Source organism: Hipposideros armiger, unplaced genomic scaffold, assembly GCF_001890085.2.
Source record: "Hipposideros armiger isolate ML-2016 unplaced genomic scaffold, ASM189008v1 scaffold_273, whole genome shotgun sequence".
Lineage (NCBI taxonomy): Eukaryota > Metazoa > Chordata > Mammalia > Chiroptera > Hipposideridae > Hipposideros > Hipposideros armiger.
In genome coordinates this window covers 1,620,030-1,636,875 of record NW_017731623.1, presented here as the reverse complement: position 1 = coordinate 1,636,875, position 16,846 = coordinate 1,620,030, and the positions used below count along the sequence as shown (strand labels likewise).

At 41.8% G+C, this 16,846-nt stretch overlaps 1 protein-coding gene across 1 annotated transcript in view; it reads left to right on the top strand.

The window, feature by feature from the left end:
* Positions 1 to 16,846, top strand: part of DNER (delta/notch like EGF repeat containing) — a 293,762-nt gene that overhangs the window by 265,524 nt on the left and 11,392 nt on the right. The window contains exons 10-11 of the mRNA XM_019657048.1: positions 2,044 to 2,157; positions 11,585 to 11,716. Of these exons, the coding sequence (XP_019512593.1) occupies positions 2,044 to 2,157; positions 11,585 to 11,716 (246 nt within the window). The remainder of the gene's footprint in view (positions 1 to 2,043; positions 2,158 to 11,584; positions 11,717 to 16,846) is intronic.

Below are 16,846 nucleotides of genomic sequence, written 5' to 3'. Positions count from 1 at the left end.
GGGCCCTGCTGCTCAGAGCTGGCGTCCCAAGCCAACTCCTAACCAACGCGCCACTTGGCGGGCCTGGCTGTTTTGCATTTTATTCTTTCAGTTGAGCCTGTGCTACTTGGGAATCAGCGGGAAATAGAACAGAGACTCCTGGGCCAGGAAGCCACAGACACCTAAGTGAAGAGGAGTGACCAGTTTCATGCTAATAAGTAATTTCATCTTTAAATTAGTGTGAGCTGGTATATTACCATGAATCCTGGGTTTGTTAAGGACCATGAAAGTCAGGACGATGGAGCCAAGGAGACAGGCAGGGGAGCATGGACATGGCTTGGAGGGGCCGGATCCCAGCACCCACGAGTCCGTGGGATCAGGTGGTGGTTACAGAGAGCAAAGTAAGGCAAAGGTCTGCAAAGCATTTCAGAAAAACATCTGGCAAAATATTGTTCAGGGGTTGGATATGAGGGGCAAAGGATAAAAAGGAACGAAAAGCCATCCATTCCAAAATGCATTCCCAGGCTCAAGGTAAGTCATTCGTGTGAATACAGATGGGCAGTTCTGTTTCTGTTTTCCCTTTCAATTTTTTCCCTCTGTCTTGAGCCCTACTTTTTAAGGCATTGAAAAAGAAATGAGAGAAAAATCCCAGCAAGAGTAATTTCAGTGATTAAATGATGAGTCATTGGGTGTGGCAGTCCTTTGTACCAAAGAAATGAAGAGAAGAGCGAATCAAGTAAATCCCTTCCAGTCACTGTTTGCTTTATGCCTATTGTTCGTGAGGCTGTTGGGAAGGGTGAGCATATCCTTATATATATTCTTATATAGAATATCATATAATTTATCTTCCTCTCCAAAGGGTGAGGGATGGAAGAGAGATTAAGCCACGCGTCCATCTTGGCACTCCAATGAAACAACAGAAATCCTACTTTTCAAAAAGTGCTGGATTTTCAGGTGTTCTTTTTGTTTGTTTTTGTTTTTTATAAAATTATAAAATAATAAATACTCATTTTACAAAAATTCTAACAACATAGAAATCCATAATATGAAAGTCAGAGTCATCCATTTTCCTGTCTGCCTGTCCCACTTTAGGCATTTGCATGCATACATGCACACACACTTTAAAAAAAAATACCAAGGGGAAACACTGTTTTCACGGTGAAGATTCTTTTAAATGCCCCGTTTTGGTTAAATATAAGTGCTGAGCTACATCAGATTTTCTATATTTCCGTGGTAATCTGAGCTCACTCTAAGCAAACTACTCCTCAAGCACTCAGATTCCAAGTGCCCTGTGGTTTCAGATGCCAGCTCCTCCCTACCAGCCTTGTGACCCTGAATTCTGTCCACAGTTTCCTCATCTGTAAAATGGGAGAATAAGGGCATTTGTCTCATGGTGTCATTGTGAGGATCAGATTAGATGTAAAGCACAGCGCACGGGTCTGGAATATAGTGTGTGCACAACGCACGTTAACTTTAGTAGATGGAGAGCTGATTAGGTCTTTGAGAATGGAGCGTAAGTACCAAGGGGCCCCCTTCTTTCTCCCTCACGTCTCCCAAGTAGAATTGGGACTCATTTAAGTATCTGAGTCCAAATCTTCATCTTTGGATGCTGCTTATCAATTATGTTGGTAATTTATGAAGGCCGTCTGGCTATTTTCTGGTTTTTTTTCTTTTTGTTTTTTTTTGAGACTTAGAAAGTTATTTGTCCCAGATAAACTTGATCTTTCAGGCTTTTCACTTTTGTTCCCCAGGCTTTAGCACATGTGGCCAGAGAAAGTATGAAAAACTTCCTGTAGGGATTGAATTTGTTATTTTCTCCTAAAGTGTTTCTTTATAGCAGTCTAAAGTCAAGAGTGGGTATGTGGGTTCTCTCTCTCTCCGTCTCTCTCTCTCTCCGTCTCTCTCTCTCTCTCCATCTCTCTCTCTCTCCCTCTCTCTCTCTCTCTCTCTCTCTCTCTCTCTCCTGCTTCTACACCGTTCCATGCTGTTCAAACACTTCGCTTTCAAAGACCATGGGAGCTGGACATTTCTTAACGAGCTACCCCTTTGTCTCTCTCTCCACAGGGGTACACTGTGAGGCGTACAAGGACCCCTGCGCTAACGTCAGCTGTCTGAACGGAGGCACCTGCGACAGCGAAGGCCTGAATGGCACCTGTGTCTGCGCACCAGGGTTTGCAGGCAAGTAATCCAGGAACTGAGTTCACATTTACTGCAAAATCCCTGAGGTTGCAGCTGTTAAAACCTAGGAGCCTCTATACATACATTATTTCACCATGTAAGTAGGCATCGCTGGGATGAAGGCCTGTGTTTAAACAGTGGACTGTTGGTCATGACATGAGGCTCTTCTGAAACCAGCATTTGTACGTACCAGACGTGCTGAGACTGGCGCTGCTGTACATTTTCAGGGCTATAGCTTTGAAACGTGAGACATGAAAGTCAGGTGTGTAAGGTTTGTGTTCATGGGAGAGGGGGGGAAGGGAAGATCAAATGCATCCTCTGTATGAAAGTGACTGGGTTTCAGAAAATGAAAAGAGAGGGTGATGGTGAGAAGCTCAGGAGACGCTCCAGGTTCCGGCTTGATTGGTAGTGAAGATGCAGATGCTACTGGTGTGGGGAGAGGGCGTGGACTGGGGCAAAGCAGGTAGGACAGGACCAGCTCGAAAGGAGCCCTGGTGGCTCCTGGCGAGCTCTGAGTGGGAAGGGTCACTTGTAGGACTAAGGGATCCTGCTTAACCTGGGCTTCTTCTTAATCGCTCCCTGTGGGCTTCAGGGAGTTTGTGAATTCCCAAAACCAGATGCAAAATGTTCTAGGTATGTGTAAAGGAACTCTGAACCACTGGGGCAGAAAGGATTCCATTCTTGCTTTGCTGGCAGAACCCAGGAGTCCTGAAATAATGAACACGGGATACGCCTATGCGTTTGGAGCTTTGCTCAGCCAACAAAACTACCAGGTCACTCTGGTTCACAGGTTGGAAAGGTTGACCTGTGAGCAGCCCTTAGCAGCAGATGACAAGCTGCCTGTCCTTGGCTGGAGAGCACCTTGCAGGCTCGCCTCTCCCTTGCTGATCCACTGTGGCCACCTCCCCAGCCCGGGACAACTTCCCAGAGCCTGGGTCCCCAGGCCATCCCTGGGGAGTCCCATTTGTGCTTCTGGGGAAGATGCCAACACTCAAGATGTGGGAGAAGCACCTTCTGATCTTCTTTGTATTTATCTGTGTCACATCCTGTGTTTTCCTTTTGGGTTTTCCTTGGACTGAGGAATGGGTTCACTTCAGAAAATCATTTGCAGATGGTTTTGTTTTACTGACTGGTTTATAAACACACACACAGACATTTGTACTCATCAATGGATGCAAAAATAATATTGGGGAAGCATCCTGTGGTTTTTTTCTTTTTCAGATATTTTTACCCCACCAATAATAAAAAGCCTGGAAGAAAAATTGGAAAATATAGTATTATAGGAAAACAAAAACCCACCACTTAAAATTGTAATGCTAGGAGTTAGGAGATAACCACTGGTAACATCTTGATACAATATGCATACATATTTGAACATAAAAGCAAACACATTGCTCATACCATATATAGATGATATATATACTAACCTTCTCACTTATAAATATATGTATCATAAATGTGTTTCCACACAAAGAAATATGCTTCTGTTTTATCATTTTTACTGGCTGCCCTTTAGTCTAATATATGAAATAATCATGGTTTTTGTTGGTTTGTTTGTTTTGTTTTTTAACCCATCATCAATTCAGTTTTTGGGGAGCTGAGAACTTTTCCCTATTATAAATAATATTTCAATGAATATTCTTGAATATACATCTTTGTGTACCTCTCTGATTTTTTCTTTGAGCTAATTTCCCAGGAATGAAACCCCAGGGTCCAGGAGCGTACTTCCATGTTTCTATATTACTGTCCAGGACAAAGCAAGGCACCGATATTCACTCCCAGCAAGAGTGGCCGGGAGCATGGTTGCCTAGTTTTCACACAAGTACTGACAGTCGTCATTCTGGTGGCCAAAAATGCATTTAAGTGTTGTTTTAACTTGTAGGTCTTTGATTCCTAGTGAGGTTGCGGTCCCCCTTTTTAAATATGGCTCTGGTCATTTGTGTTTCTTCTTTTATGGACTCCCCAGTCATATTCTTTGTTGGCTATTCTACCAGACCATTCGTGTTAACCTTCATTCTTGATTTGAAATAGCTCTTTATAATAAGTCTATCACATTTTATCTGCCGTAGGTTGCAAATATTTTTCCACTGTCATTTGCCTTTTTGATGTATATAAAGTGTTTGTTTTGTTTTCCATATATCATATTTAAATTTATATAATTAAATCACGATATCTTCTTTTGGTTTTTTTTTCTTGTTTTATGCTAGAAAGAGCCTACACATCAAGATTTTATAAATATTCTTCTATATTATTCGAATCATGTATGAGTTAATTTTGTACATGCAAATGTTTAATCCATTTGACATTTACCTTGGTATCTTATGGGAAATAAAATGCAATCTCTTCTGCAGAATATTTAGCAAATCTCCAACTGCCTACTCAGCATTCACCCTTGGATGTCTCTCAAAGACACCTCAAACTTAGAGATTTTTTTTCTCCTTTCCTTCTTTTAAATATTGGTTAGCTCATTAAATGGTATTACTACCACCTCAAGTTGCTCTGGACAGAAACTGGGAATAATTTTGGTAGCTGCTTCTCCTTCCCCATCACCTACATGCAACTGCCAAGGAGCCCTGAAAACCCCCAGACCTTCTCACTGCTCTGAGAGCCAACACCAAGCTGCCTTCACCTGCTGCCAGCACTAGCGCAGCCCTCCCAACTGGTCTCCCCACGCCTATTACCCTTCACCCCAAATACGTTCTATACACTGTAGAGACCTTATAAAATAGAAATCTAATCTTGTTGCTCCCTAGTTAAAAGTTGTCTATTGGCGTTTTCTTGTCTTTAAGAAAAAGGTGAAGGCCCTTAAAGTGATCGTCTAGACCTGAGCGGGATGGCCCCAGTTAGTCTTTCCAGTTTTGTACTGCGTCCCCACCTGCTTGATTCCTGAACACCCCCGGTCAGGTTCTTCTCAGTAATGTTTCTCCCTTCTGTCTGCCGCCTCCCAGTCCCCTCTGTGCCCCGCCTCTCCCATCCCCCACCATAGGCCTTTCTGTGTGGTACTCAGCCCCATCACAGGGATGCAGTAGGACTCTTCCACTGAAATAGGTTCAAACATCACACCAACTGGCCTTTGAAAAGAACAAGTGCCTGTTTCTCTTCATGTCTGGTAATCTTTTAAACTGCAATGGACCATACATGGTTCCTAAAGTTGTTTGGAGAGTTGTGCTGTTAATGTGTTTTACAGAATGCTGCTCCCATGAGATGCTCCTTGGAAAAAGTGTCTGTGGCCAAATAAAGTTGGGATATGGTACACGCACGCCATGCGGGGGTTCATGAGGGAGGTCTGAATACTGAAGGCTCTGAGAGGTCTTCCAGGAAAGAATCTTACTTGCCTTTGTTTTATTTTCCAAATATTTTTCATCCTAGAACCTTTTTTTCCCCCTTTAAAAAGAACCTATTGTATTCTGAGAACTGGCATTCTGTTGGAGAGAGAGGCTGATAAAATACCACCACCGAGTAGGGAACAATGGTGTCCCTGCTCTTTGAACTGTTGCCTTGGAACCAAATCCTCTTTCCTTTTACCTGAGGGCTAGCAAAACATGCCCTTGGCCAGCCATTAAGTGCTTAAAAGCTCCCTAATCAACTGAGTGGAGAGAATTAGGCAAATCGTTATCATGTAATTAGATATTCAACCCAATATCACATCCACCTGATGAGACTAGCTTTTTCAGTCTGGGTTTATTTTGCTCTTTTCTCTAAGATCTCTAGATGGGACCTTAGATGATTGATTTGAGACTTTTCCTCATTTCTGATGTATGCATTTAATGCTATAAATTCTCCCTTCTGTACGACTTTGGCTGTGTCCCACACATTTTATGTTCTGTTTGCGTTTTCATTGAATTCAATATTTTTTTTCATTGTTGTTTTTTAGATTCCTTTAGGTTTTTTCTTTTTTTGATCCATGGATTATTTATAAGTGTGTTACAGTTATAAATAATTATTTATAAGTGTGTTACGTAGTCGGGGCTCCCCGCCCCTCCCCCCCCCACACACACACCTTGTGGCATTTCTGGTTGCTGGCTTCTCTAGCACCTAGTCTGGAATATATGAGGCTGAAAGAAGCCTGAGGGAGCTCGCCATCATGTTGTGTCTCACATTCTGAGGTTCCTAGCCCATCCGTCTCCTCGTCATCTCTCAGATCTTCTCTTGTTTGCTTTATATCCCGGGGGTGCCAAAAAAATGTAGACAGATAGACACTTTGGTCAACATTGCTCGAGCAGAAGTTTGCTCTAATCAGAAGTGTCTGGACGCTGATGGTAGCCGCTTTGAGCACCTCTTGTCATTGCAGACATCAAACGTGACTTGTATTCATCTTCTATTATTGGTATATATTGAGTATTACAATTTTAATAGAGTTTTCCTTTCTTTAAATGTGTATACATTTTTTTTTGGCACCCTCTGTATAATGTCTAGGGTTTTTGCTTGTACTTACTGGGAGGAATAAGAAACATATTTCTGCTCCAACTTTTTGGAAGTAAAAGTCTCATTCTGGCCATTCTTAGAATTTTCCCTTTATTCCTGGCTTTTTTAGAAAGTTGATTATGATATGCCTTAATGTGATTTTGTTGATGTTTATCCTGCTTGGGGTTTGTTGTACTTTTTGGATCTGAGGTCTTATAGTTTTATCAAATTTGAAAAAATTTAAGCAACTATTCCACCAAATATTATTTTATGTCTCTCCTCTCTTTCCCAGGACTCGTATTACACTTGTGTTAGAGTACTAAAAATTGTACAACAGGTCACTGAGCTTCTGTTGAGCTTAAAAGCATTTTTTTTCCTGAGCTTCAGTTTGTCTAGCTTCTATTGCTTTGTTTTCAAGCTTATTAATCTTTTATTCTGCAGCATCTAATCTATTAATACCACTGTATTGTTTTGTTTTTAATTTGATATATTTTTCATGTCTAGAAGTTCCATTCAGTTCTTTTTTATATCTTCCATTTTTACCCTCACTTTTCCTCATGTTTTCCTGTATATTTTGAGCAAATTCTTTGTTTACTCATCATCATTTGTTACTTCTGGGTCTCTGCCTTTTGAACTGATTTTTCTTCCAGTTATGGATTACATGTGTCCACTTCTTGGCACATCTAATAATAATTTTTGGTGGATGCTGGTCATTGTTGGTTAAGTTGTTGAGTGATTGGATTTATCGTCTTCTTTTAAAAGTGCTGGCTTTTCTGTGATGGGTAAGTGACTTGCCAACCTGACTGATACTTACAAGATTTATTTTTATGTTTTGGGGAATGAATATAGTAGCTTTCACGCAGGGCATTGTCATACCCCACTGCTAAGGTGAATGCACTGGGGGGTCAATGAAATAGCTGTACTTTGATTTGTGAGAGTCTGAATCACTCGCACAGTCCTCCATAACTTTTGGGAACTGCTCACCTTTCATCTCGTTTCACAGGCCCGTGAAGTTTCATTTACTCATGCACAGTATTCATTAACACACTCAAAGGAAGCCGCTTATTCCCAGTGCTCTTTTTCTGAGTGGCTCTATCTTCTGTAGTAGCCTGTCCTGCAAATTACAGCTCTCCTGGCCTCTACAAAATCCAGATAGTCTCAGCTCAGTGAAACCATTGTGTTCTAAATTGGCTCCAGGCAGAAAGCCAGGATGATCGTGGTACTCAGCTGTTTTGTTTCCCTTCTCTCAGCCATCACGGTCATGCTCTGCCTGTTGTCCAATGTCTTAAAAATGTTTTTTAAACATACATATTTCATCCACTTTTCTAATTATTTACAGTGGGAGGGCAAGACAGGCTCCACTTACTCCATCATGGTAGAAGAAGTTCCAAATACTTTTTAAAGATTCATTTCATCTGGAATAAAATGCTTATCAAGTATGAAGGCATAGTTAAAGCACACAATCCAGTGCCTGGAACATAGTAGGCATATAACAGATGTGCCAAAAAAATGTATACAAGTGGACACTTTGGTCAACGTTGTTCAGGCAGTAGTTTGCTGTCATCAGAAGTGTCTGGATGCTGATGGTAACCACTTTGAGCACCTCTTGTAATTGAAGCAGTCAAATGTGACTTGTATTCATCTTTTGTTATGGGTATATATTGAGTATTATAATTTTAATACAGTTTTCCTTTCAAAATGTGTATACATATTTTTGGCACCCTGTGTATTTAATACTAGGTATTAGGATTATAATGATTTTCATTGATATCATTCAGGGTGGGCTCTGTTAAACCAAGGATTTACTAGCAGCAATGACTTGGTTTGATCTTTTGCATTTTAATTTATCTGAGGAAAGCATACAGAATTAAACAGTACACTTTCAAATTTGCATAAATACTACCAAATTTGATACCCACTGTACATATTGCCTCTTAGAAAGTAGTAGATTGAAAATCAATTGTGAAAGATTTAAAGTTCAGACTCTTCATTTCCAGCCTTAGTCAAGTAGAAATTTCATTTTGTATTCTCTTTACACATGTTATTCAAGCACAACAGCAATTTAAAAGTAATTGATTTTTCTCCAACTCAAATTTAAAAAAAAAGTAAGTCAATGAAAAAGTCATCTGGCTCAAGCCACCAAAAGCATAAATATTTATTAAGTCAAACGTGAGTAAAAAAAGATGATAAAATATACTAAGAATTTTTCTAGTAAGATAAGTTAGAATACACATTGCTTGGAGCTGGAATGGTGGGGTGTTGAAATGCATAAAAACATATAGTATTCTTAATATGGGGAAATGTAAATGAACCCAAACTTGGTCTCCATAATTCATAATCTTCAAATACCTTGCAAGACCGATGGCGAAAAGCATGATCACAGTAAGGCAGAGAAGAGCAGTCCCCTTGGGGAGTCTTCTGGTTGAATTTTTCCTTGAGCGACTCTATCATCAGAATCACTCCATACTCCTACCACGAGCATATGACAGTGAAGGCATCAAACTGAGAGCCAGCCGGGGGAAGACTGACTCAACTACAAGCGTAGGTGTGTTAGTCTGTAAAATAGGCCATTAGAGTAAATCTAATGGTATCTGAAAACTGTGCTTCACTCCAGGGTTCTCCCAGAGCACATGTGCTATGGAAATAGCTGCTAGCTCTTTGGACCCCTGACTCCTGGAGTTTACAGCATTAACTAATGTCGTTTACTTCCCAGTATGGCTCTAATAAAACTGTGATGATGAAGGCAGAGTAGGATGGTTTGGGATTCTCTCTGGGTTTTAGATTATTTGATAAATGTCGACAGAAAGAGTTCATCTTATTTTCTCCTGCCTTTCTCTATTCCTACCGAATCCTTCCCATCTAGTGGGTCCTAAGAACAGACAAATCTAGGAGTCTTGGACTTCTTTTGACTATGTTAGAGACCCTTAGAGATCCAGGAACCAATACACACATTAGGGTAGCTCTGGGCCCTGAATTTGGCATTTACCTTCCTGGGGAAGCCCTGGGCCAGGGCAGGACTGGATGCACAAATCTGGGGCTGCCCATAGTTGAAGAAATTACAAAGGTTTGTCATTGACCCTGGATTTCTGGAGCAGAGTAGACTTTTGAGTTTGGCCAGACTATGAAAGTAGGGAGAAGTCAGGCCGTTTCTGTTGGCTGTTGTTGCAGAGACAATAGGGCATCTTACTTCAGAATTGGCGGTATTCCAATGGGCAGCTAAAGAAAGCTATTGTTTAGTAAATACCTCAGTTAAGCTTGTCTTCCTAAATGGTTGGAAAATAGTACTGACGTATATATTTGTTAAGGCCTTTGATTTCATGTTTTTAGCATTTCTCAGTACTTTCTTGTTTATAGATCTCTTCAGCTAGTCTACCACGTAATACCGTTTGTAATAGTCTATAGCCTATGCCCCTCACACTCAGAGTGATTGCCCCATTAATAGAAAGATAACTCTTGGAATAGGTTAGCAAGAGGTGATCTGTCTTTCCTATTGATGTAAATGACTATATTTACTGCAGGATACAAATCCACTTAGACACTAGTAAATTATAATTAACCTAGTGGGACCCAGAAGTAGCAAAGGTTTTGTTTGATAGGTTTTACTTTAAAAATGAAAGAGTCAGATGCCAGGTATGAAAGGAGTGAGAAATGAAACAGACGTGAAATATTTTAGTGTGAGATTCCTCCTCGAAATTGGTCTGTGAGTGTCATATGGTGGTTTTATAAATGTGAGGTAAACCAGTGGCAGGTAAAAAAACACTTCAGTGCTAATTAAGTAAGCCTGGAAGTAATTACCCAAGTGTACTGAACCAATGCCATTTGAAAATGGACAAAATACTTGATTTTGCTTTAGCTATATATAGTCATAGGACTATAGCAGTGCTAGGGTTTTTTTTTGTTTGTTTCTTTTTTTTTCATCATTTTTTTACATTTAAGCAAATGGAGGCATATTTCAAATGTTTCTTTTCCTCATTTTTCAAACTTTTCAGAGCGATTGCCTCAATTTGAGGTACAGTAAAACCTTGGTTTGCGAGTGTTCCGCAAGATGAGCAAACATTTCTAATACATTTAAACATGGTAAACGAGCAATGTCTTGCAATACGAGTAGTTTGCTTCTGGAATGAATTATGCTCGCAAACCAAGCTATTACTGTATCCTCTTTTATTCAGCTTTGACGAGATGCCTTTAAATTCCACAACATGCCCATTTGGTATTGACTCATGGTATGGCTTTCAGGTCACATAAAGACCGCTTTGTTCCTGTAACCTCTAATAACAAGCTATTTCCTGTAAATTGGCATTTGGACCACAGTGACATCAGCTTAGGTTCCAGTTTAAACCAGGCTCTCCCTGAGGGGGCAAGGATGTCCCAAAATGCTGGGTCTAGCCAGGGTCAGGAGTTCCAGGTCACATTTTTCTTTATGGGGAAAAGACAGACTGGCGTGGATGTGAGTTTCTCTCAGGCCACCATTTCCAAGGGACAATTATGTCCAATTTAGGTTAACCGCAGACTTCACAACTGTCTCTCCTTATGGCCCCATGCTATTCCTGGGCAGATTAGTTCCTCCAGGAGTATGCCCAGGGATCTGGAAATGGGGTAAATTTTCCGAATTGACTCAGTCTAGGCACACAGCTGTGCCTTAGAGCTATCCAGAAAATAGTCAAATGTCCAGACTCGCACACTCAGACACTTGGCTGGGGAGAAAAAAAACACACCAAAAACTCCAAGTTTTTGGCTTTCTGGAGTTTTAGAAATAAAAGTAAAAAGATTCAGCTGACTAAATACAAAATAAAATAGATTTCTTTAATAAAATTAGGCACCCACATTTGCTTTTGTGATAAACTTCAAAAGGTTTGTTCAGACATTCTGGGAGAGTTCTGCACTTTATACAAACAGCACATTGGGCTCTATTGCTGAAGATCATGACCCCAGCGTCGAATCCCTGCTTTGCCAAAGAAGTGATGGGTGACAGAGCCGCATGTGCAGCTGACAGCCTCACTGCTATTTTCCTTTATCTCCTTAGGTGAAGAGTGTGACATCGACATCAATGAATGCGACAGTAACCCTTGCCATCATGCCGGTACCTGCCTGGACCAGCCCAATGGCTATACCTGCCACTGCCCACATGGCTGGGTGGGAGCAAACTGTGAAATCCGTAAGTATTTCTTGCTGTGGAGCTGCTGTCATTCACCCTCACATTTTTCAGTTACCAAGAAGAGGATGCTGACCATGCCCAGCCAGCCCCATGCCACTCACAGAAGAGGCAGTGAGGCCCCAGGATCACCTGAGTCACCCTGCCTCCCAAGTCTCAGTGTCGCACTTTTGCTCACTGTATTGTGCCGCCCCTACTCCTTCCTGAGTCTGAACTCAGCCTTTTCGCTGAAATAGAATGTGCAGATGTCATCCAGAGTTCAGTGCTGCTAATACAGCCAAACATGTGCTAAACAGAGAAGCATTGGAGTCGTATCACGAAATAGAGTCTCTGTGTTGAAAACATAAGAAAACACACCAAATGTAAATTCACTTTGCGTTTCTGTCTTCAAGTGTCTTCGGATGTATTAGGTTCCATCAGTTGCCTGGAGGAAAGTCCAGTGAGCATAAAAGAAAGCCTGAAAGACGTTTTGAGCTGCTTAGGGCTCCGTGTTCTCTAAAGGTGAAAGAACAGAATTTTGAAAACGTCACAATTGAGATTTTATACATTAAAATGAAGCATCTGCTAGGATTGAGATGAAAATGAGAAATGTCAGGGAATTGAGTTTTCCATTGTTTTGTAAACTGCTAAGAATTCAACTTTGAAAGGTGTTTCCTTCTTAAATTAGTCATGGCAGGTGGACCTTCCATGAAAGCTCCCTCCTGGGGCCTCTTTATCAGATAAACACAGCTCATCTGCTGTGTGAATCTCAAAGGGAGTGAATACTGTGCGTATACATAGCCCTGTCTGTCTCGCTACCTGTCTGTCTGTCTCCTTCCTGAGCTGGCCTGTCTCTACCTCTTCTTCTCCATGCTGTCAGTGTTTCAAAAACAGGCCCCTCATTGGTGGCCCACACTGACTATGGCTGGATGGGCTCCTCGGATTCTTAGAGTGTGTCTGACGTGGGGGGAAGCCAGTATTAGGAAACCTTATCCGTGAAATGGACCACGTTCTCCAGCTTCAGTTTTACCAATAACGAAGGTGCTATTTGGGCTGTTACCTGTTACTCTGTGTCTTTGCTCTTGGCTCAGAGCTTGAGAGGGGGAGGAGATAATGATTATTGTTAGGCCTCTCCCTCAGCCTTCCCAAACACTCCTAAACAGCGTGGTCTTAAGACCAGCTGTCCTTGCTTAAGATGCGTGAGAAGCACTCTCTTGCTGAAGAAAGAGGAAGAAAGGGTTTCCAGTGGTAAAAATGCTAAGGGCTGTGATGTGGTGTTGGGTGTTAAGATTACAGCTGTGTAGGAAACGTCCAGTGTGGCGGGGCAGAGCTGGGTCAGCAGGACCTGGCTCTGGTACGCATTGGCTGGCTGCATTTCGTGGTGCTGAACCTCAGTGTACTTATCCATAAAATGGGACCGATTTTCATTCTAAACTTTGGTGATTCTGTGAAAGGACACATTTTGCACCTTGGGGCAGAATATCTACTTATAACTTTTAAATCTTAATTGTGAAGATAAATATGTAAGAGAGTATGGATAAGAAGTCAGGGACACGCAGGATGCCTTCAGGAAGTTCTGAAGTAAAATCCTATACTTATATAAAAAAAAATCTAAATTTTACTTCCTGTGATGATAGGATAAGCAGAAGATACACAAGGATGGAAAAATAAAAAGGATAAAAGTTGGCTACATCTCCTCGCTCCATCATATCCTGGCTATGTGAGCTGTACAAACAAATTACCTCTTGGGACCCTGTCTTTGTCACTTGAAAAACGGTGATAGGAAGGTTGCTGTGAGGATTAAAGGAGGCAACTATGTGCATGTTTCTGCTATGCAGTAGGCACTAAATAAATGCTCGTTGCCCTTTCCCTTTCTTTCTACACTGTTGTAGCTCTTATACTGTGAGCTGTTCCCAAGGAGGATGAATCTTTGGCAGTTGTCTTTTTAGATGATGCATCTGCGGGCACGGACCACTCTGAGCAGCTGAGGGTGCTGGGGCTCATCACGCATCTTGGTTCACACCTGGGCTCTCTGTTCATCCAGAAGAGTGCTTCCCATTGGATCGTCTCATTTGCATCTCTCCATGAAATAAACGTTAACATAAATGTCACCACAAGTGAGGGTCTGCAGATTCCAGTGTTGGATGCTTCCGCCCTTGACCGGAGTGTAACATGCGTAGGAAGTTTTCGATGATACGTAGCTGGAGCCGGTGGCCAGTGCCTAGAGAACTGGATCCGAATCAAATGAATGGATCCAAGACCAGGAGTGCAAGCAGACAGCGAAGATACAAGAGGCCTCCAGTCCTGTGTGAGCCATTGGACTTGTAGTCTCTGAGGTCTGTTTTTAACCCTGCGAGCATCTGCGAGCTTCTGTAACCGAGAAGCAGGTCCCTGGATGGTACAAGGTCGGGCTGGTAGATCTCAACAGGAAAGCTCAGATGGACACAGAGAAGAGAGAACCATGGCCCACGTAGCTACATGGCCTGGAGGGCTACTGAGACATCAAAGGCAGTAAAGGAGCCTCCCATTGGCCTGCCTCCCTTTCTTACTTTCTGATTCAGGCCACTGGGTCCTGCTTTCTCTTCCTTGAACAGGGCCTTTGCCTATGCTGTTCCGTATGCCTAGAGCTCTCTTTGGCCAGCTTCTCAGCATCCGGGTATCAGCTAAAAAGTCACTTTCTCAGGTCCTGTCCCTGACCACCTGGTTTCCTAGAGCAGCTGTAACAATGTACCACAAATTTAATGGCTTAAAGCAACAACACAAACTTGTCACCGTACAGTCCTAGAGGGCAGAAGTCCAAAATGGGTCTCACGGGGGCCAGGGGGGCCGTCTTCTTTCGGGATGGAGGCTCTAAGGGAGAGTCTTCTCCTGCGCCCTCTCCAGCTTCTGGAGGCTGCCCACAGCTCTTGGCCTCGGCCCCTTCCTCCGTCTTCAGAGCCAGCAACCACGCTGACCTCTGCTCCTGTTCTCACACCCCCACCTCCAACTCCCACGCGTCTCTCTTGCACTTGTGATTACATTGGGCCCAACCGGGTAATCCAGAATAATTTCTCCATCCCCGAATCCTCCGTGTAATCATGTCGGCAAAACCCCTTCTTCCATGTAAGGTAATATAGTCACACATCCTGGGGAGTAGGACATGTGCATCTCGGGGAGACCATTCTTCTGCCTTTCATAGCAATTGTGTCTCGTTTCTTCTCCTCAGGTAATGTAATGTTTTGAGATGATTTAGAATCAGGTTTACCTGCGACAGCATCGTCTTAATCATTACGATGAGAATTGGCATAAGCATGACTTAAATCCATTGAAAGTGCAGGATGTGGTAACTAGAATGAAAGCTGCTCTCAAGAGCAGGACCCTGAGTTTCAGGCCTTGAGGCTTCTGCCTCCCGAGCAGCTGCAAGAGCATCTCTGGAGCACGGTTTCATCACCCGTAAAACAAGGGACTAAATGAAAGGGCTGTGTTCGTCCTGCCAGCTCTAGAATTATAGGCTCCATTCTCAAAGTCGTGTCATACTCTGCCAGGAAGCTCAAATGTAATAAGGCAGAGACTTCCTTTTGCCTGTTCCCTTGCAAAACACCACAGAATGTTTCCTAGTGCACATGGAAAAGAGAAATTCAGCATAAAGTACATATGGGACATTCACAAATACACACTTAGAGTTCCTACACATCCTGAAAACTGAGCCCTCAACAGTGAAGGGTGCTGCATGTGGAAATGAAATGACATTTTCATCAGCCATCTCTAAAGGCTCTGAGACCTCAGCGGGATTTATTATACATGTAAAGTTATACCATTTTAGTGGTTCCATGGCTACCTGCTGTGCCCAGTGTTTACCCTGATAATGAAAGTTTCTTAGAAATTTGCCCCATTAGAGTTATTATTTGGCCCCCAATCAGTAATGAGAAGCAGGAATTGAACAGGCCATACACATTTATCAAAACCATCAAGACAATTGATCTGTAACTACCCTGAAAGGATCATTCAAATAGCTGTGATGTTTTATACATATTCTGAGGCAAATGCAAACCCTAAATTTGGAAATTAACTAACCAACCCTAGCGAAATTTTAATTCTCTGCCACTCGTCCTTATGGCCTTGGGACTGATCACATTTTTTGTTTTTTTATTTTAATAAATATTTTGCTTTCCTAGAATCCAGGTCTAAAAATCAAAATTCCTTCCTAGAGTCAGTCCTTTTCCGGGTGTCTCCCATGTGTATATGAGGTATATGGGTACATGTTAATAAACTTGTTTTTCTCTTGTTAAAAAACCCCACGAAAAACCAAACCAAAACAAAAACAAAACAAAACAAAAAAATCAAAATTCTTTTAAGTCTTTACATAGTGGTGTTTTGTAGCATTTGTGTAGGAGCTGTAAGGTTTTTACAGTTAGAATTACAGTCAATCTTGCTGACTGACAGTTGTCCAGTATGTGCACTGAGCAACTGAATCTATGATTAACTTTTGAGTTAGTGTTATTCTGTAGTTGAGAAATAGGTGAATAGGTTGTTTTCGATTATGCGTTCAATCAATAATCAAGGGTCTGTTATTGTCAGATATTGAATGTGGTGCCCAAGATATAGAGATGAATGACACAGCCCCTGCCTTCAAAACTCATAATCCAAGGGTGGGTCCTGGTATGTGCTGGGCGTTGCACATACCAGGCCTCTGGGCCTCTCCTCCTCAAAATGCATGGGATTTAATAACTACTTGAAGAATCCCATCAAATGATTGTGTTATGTGGGCAGTCCTTATTGTACAAATTGTTGGGTTCTGTGGTTCTTATTTCTGTACAAACTAGGATTTTTGAAAAATAAAGTAAATCTTCCTCTCCATCTAGACCTCCACTTCACTCCCCCAACGTAACAATTCGTAACCATTTATTGTGTATTTTTCTTAATGTATTCAGTCAGTACATAATCCTCATTTTCTCTTCTATAATACTGTGCAGCATCTGGCTTTTATGGCTAAGAACCTATTGATATTTATAATATATCGAGTGTTTATTCATGGTGGTTTATGCAGCTCTACCTCATTTCTTAAAAATACCACTTGGCTTCTACTCTGGCCCCTCAAAGCCTTTCTTCATATGCAGCCAGAAGCGTCTTTTCTTTCAGTTTTCTGAAAGTATATGGCCTTTTTCCTCTTTTTTT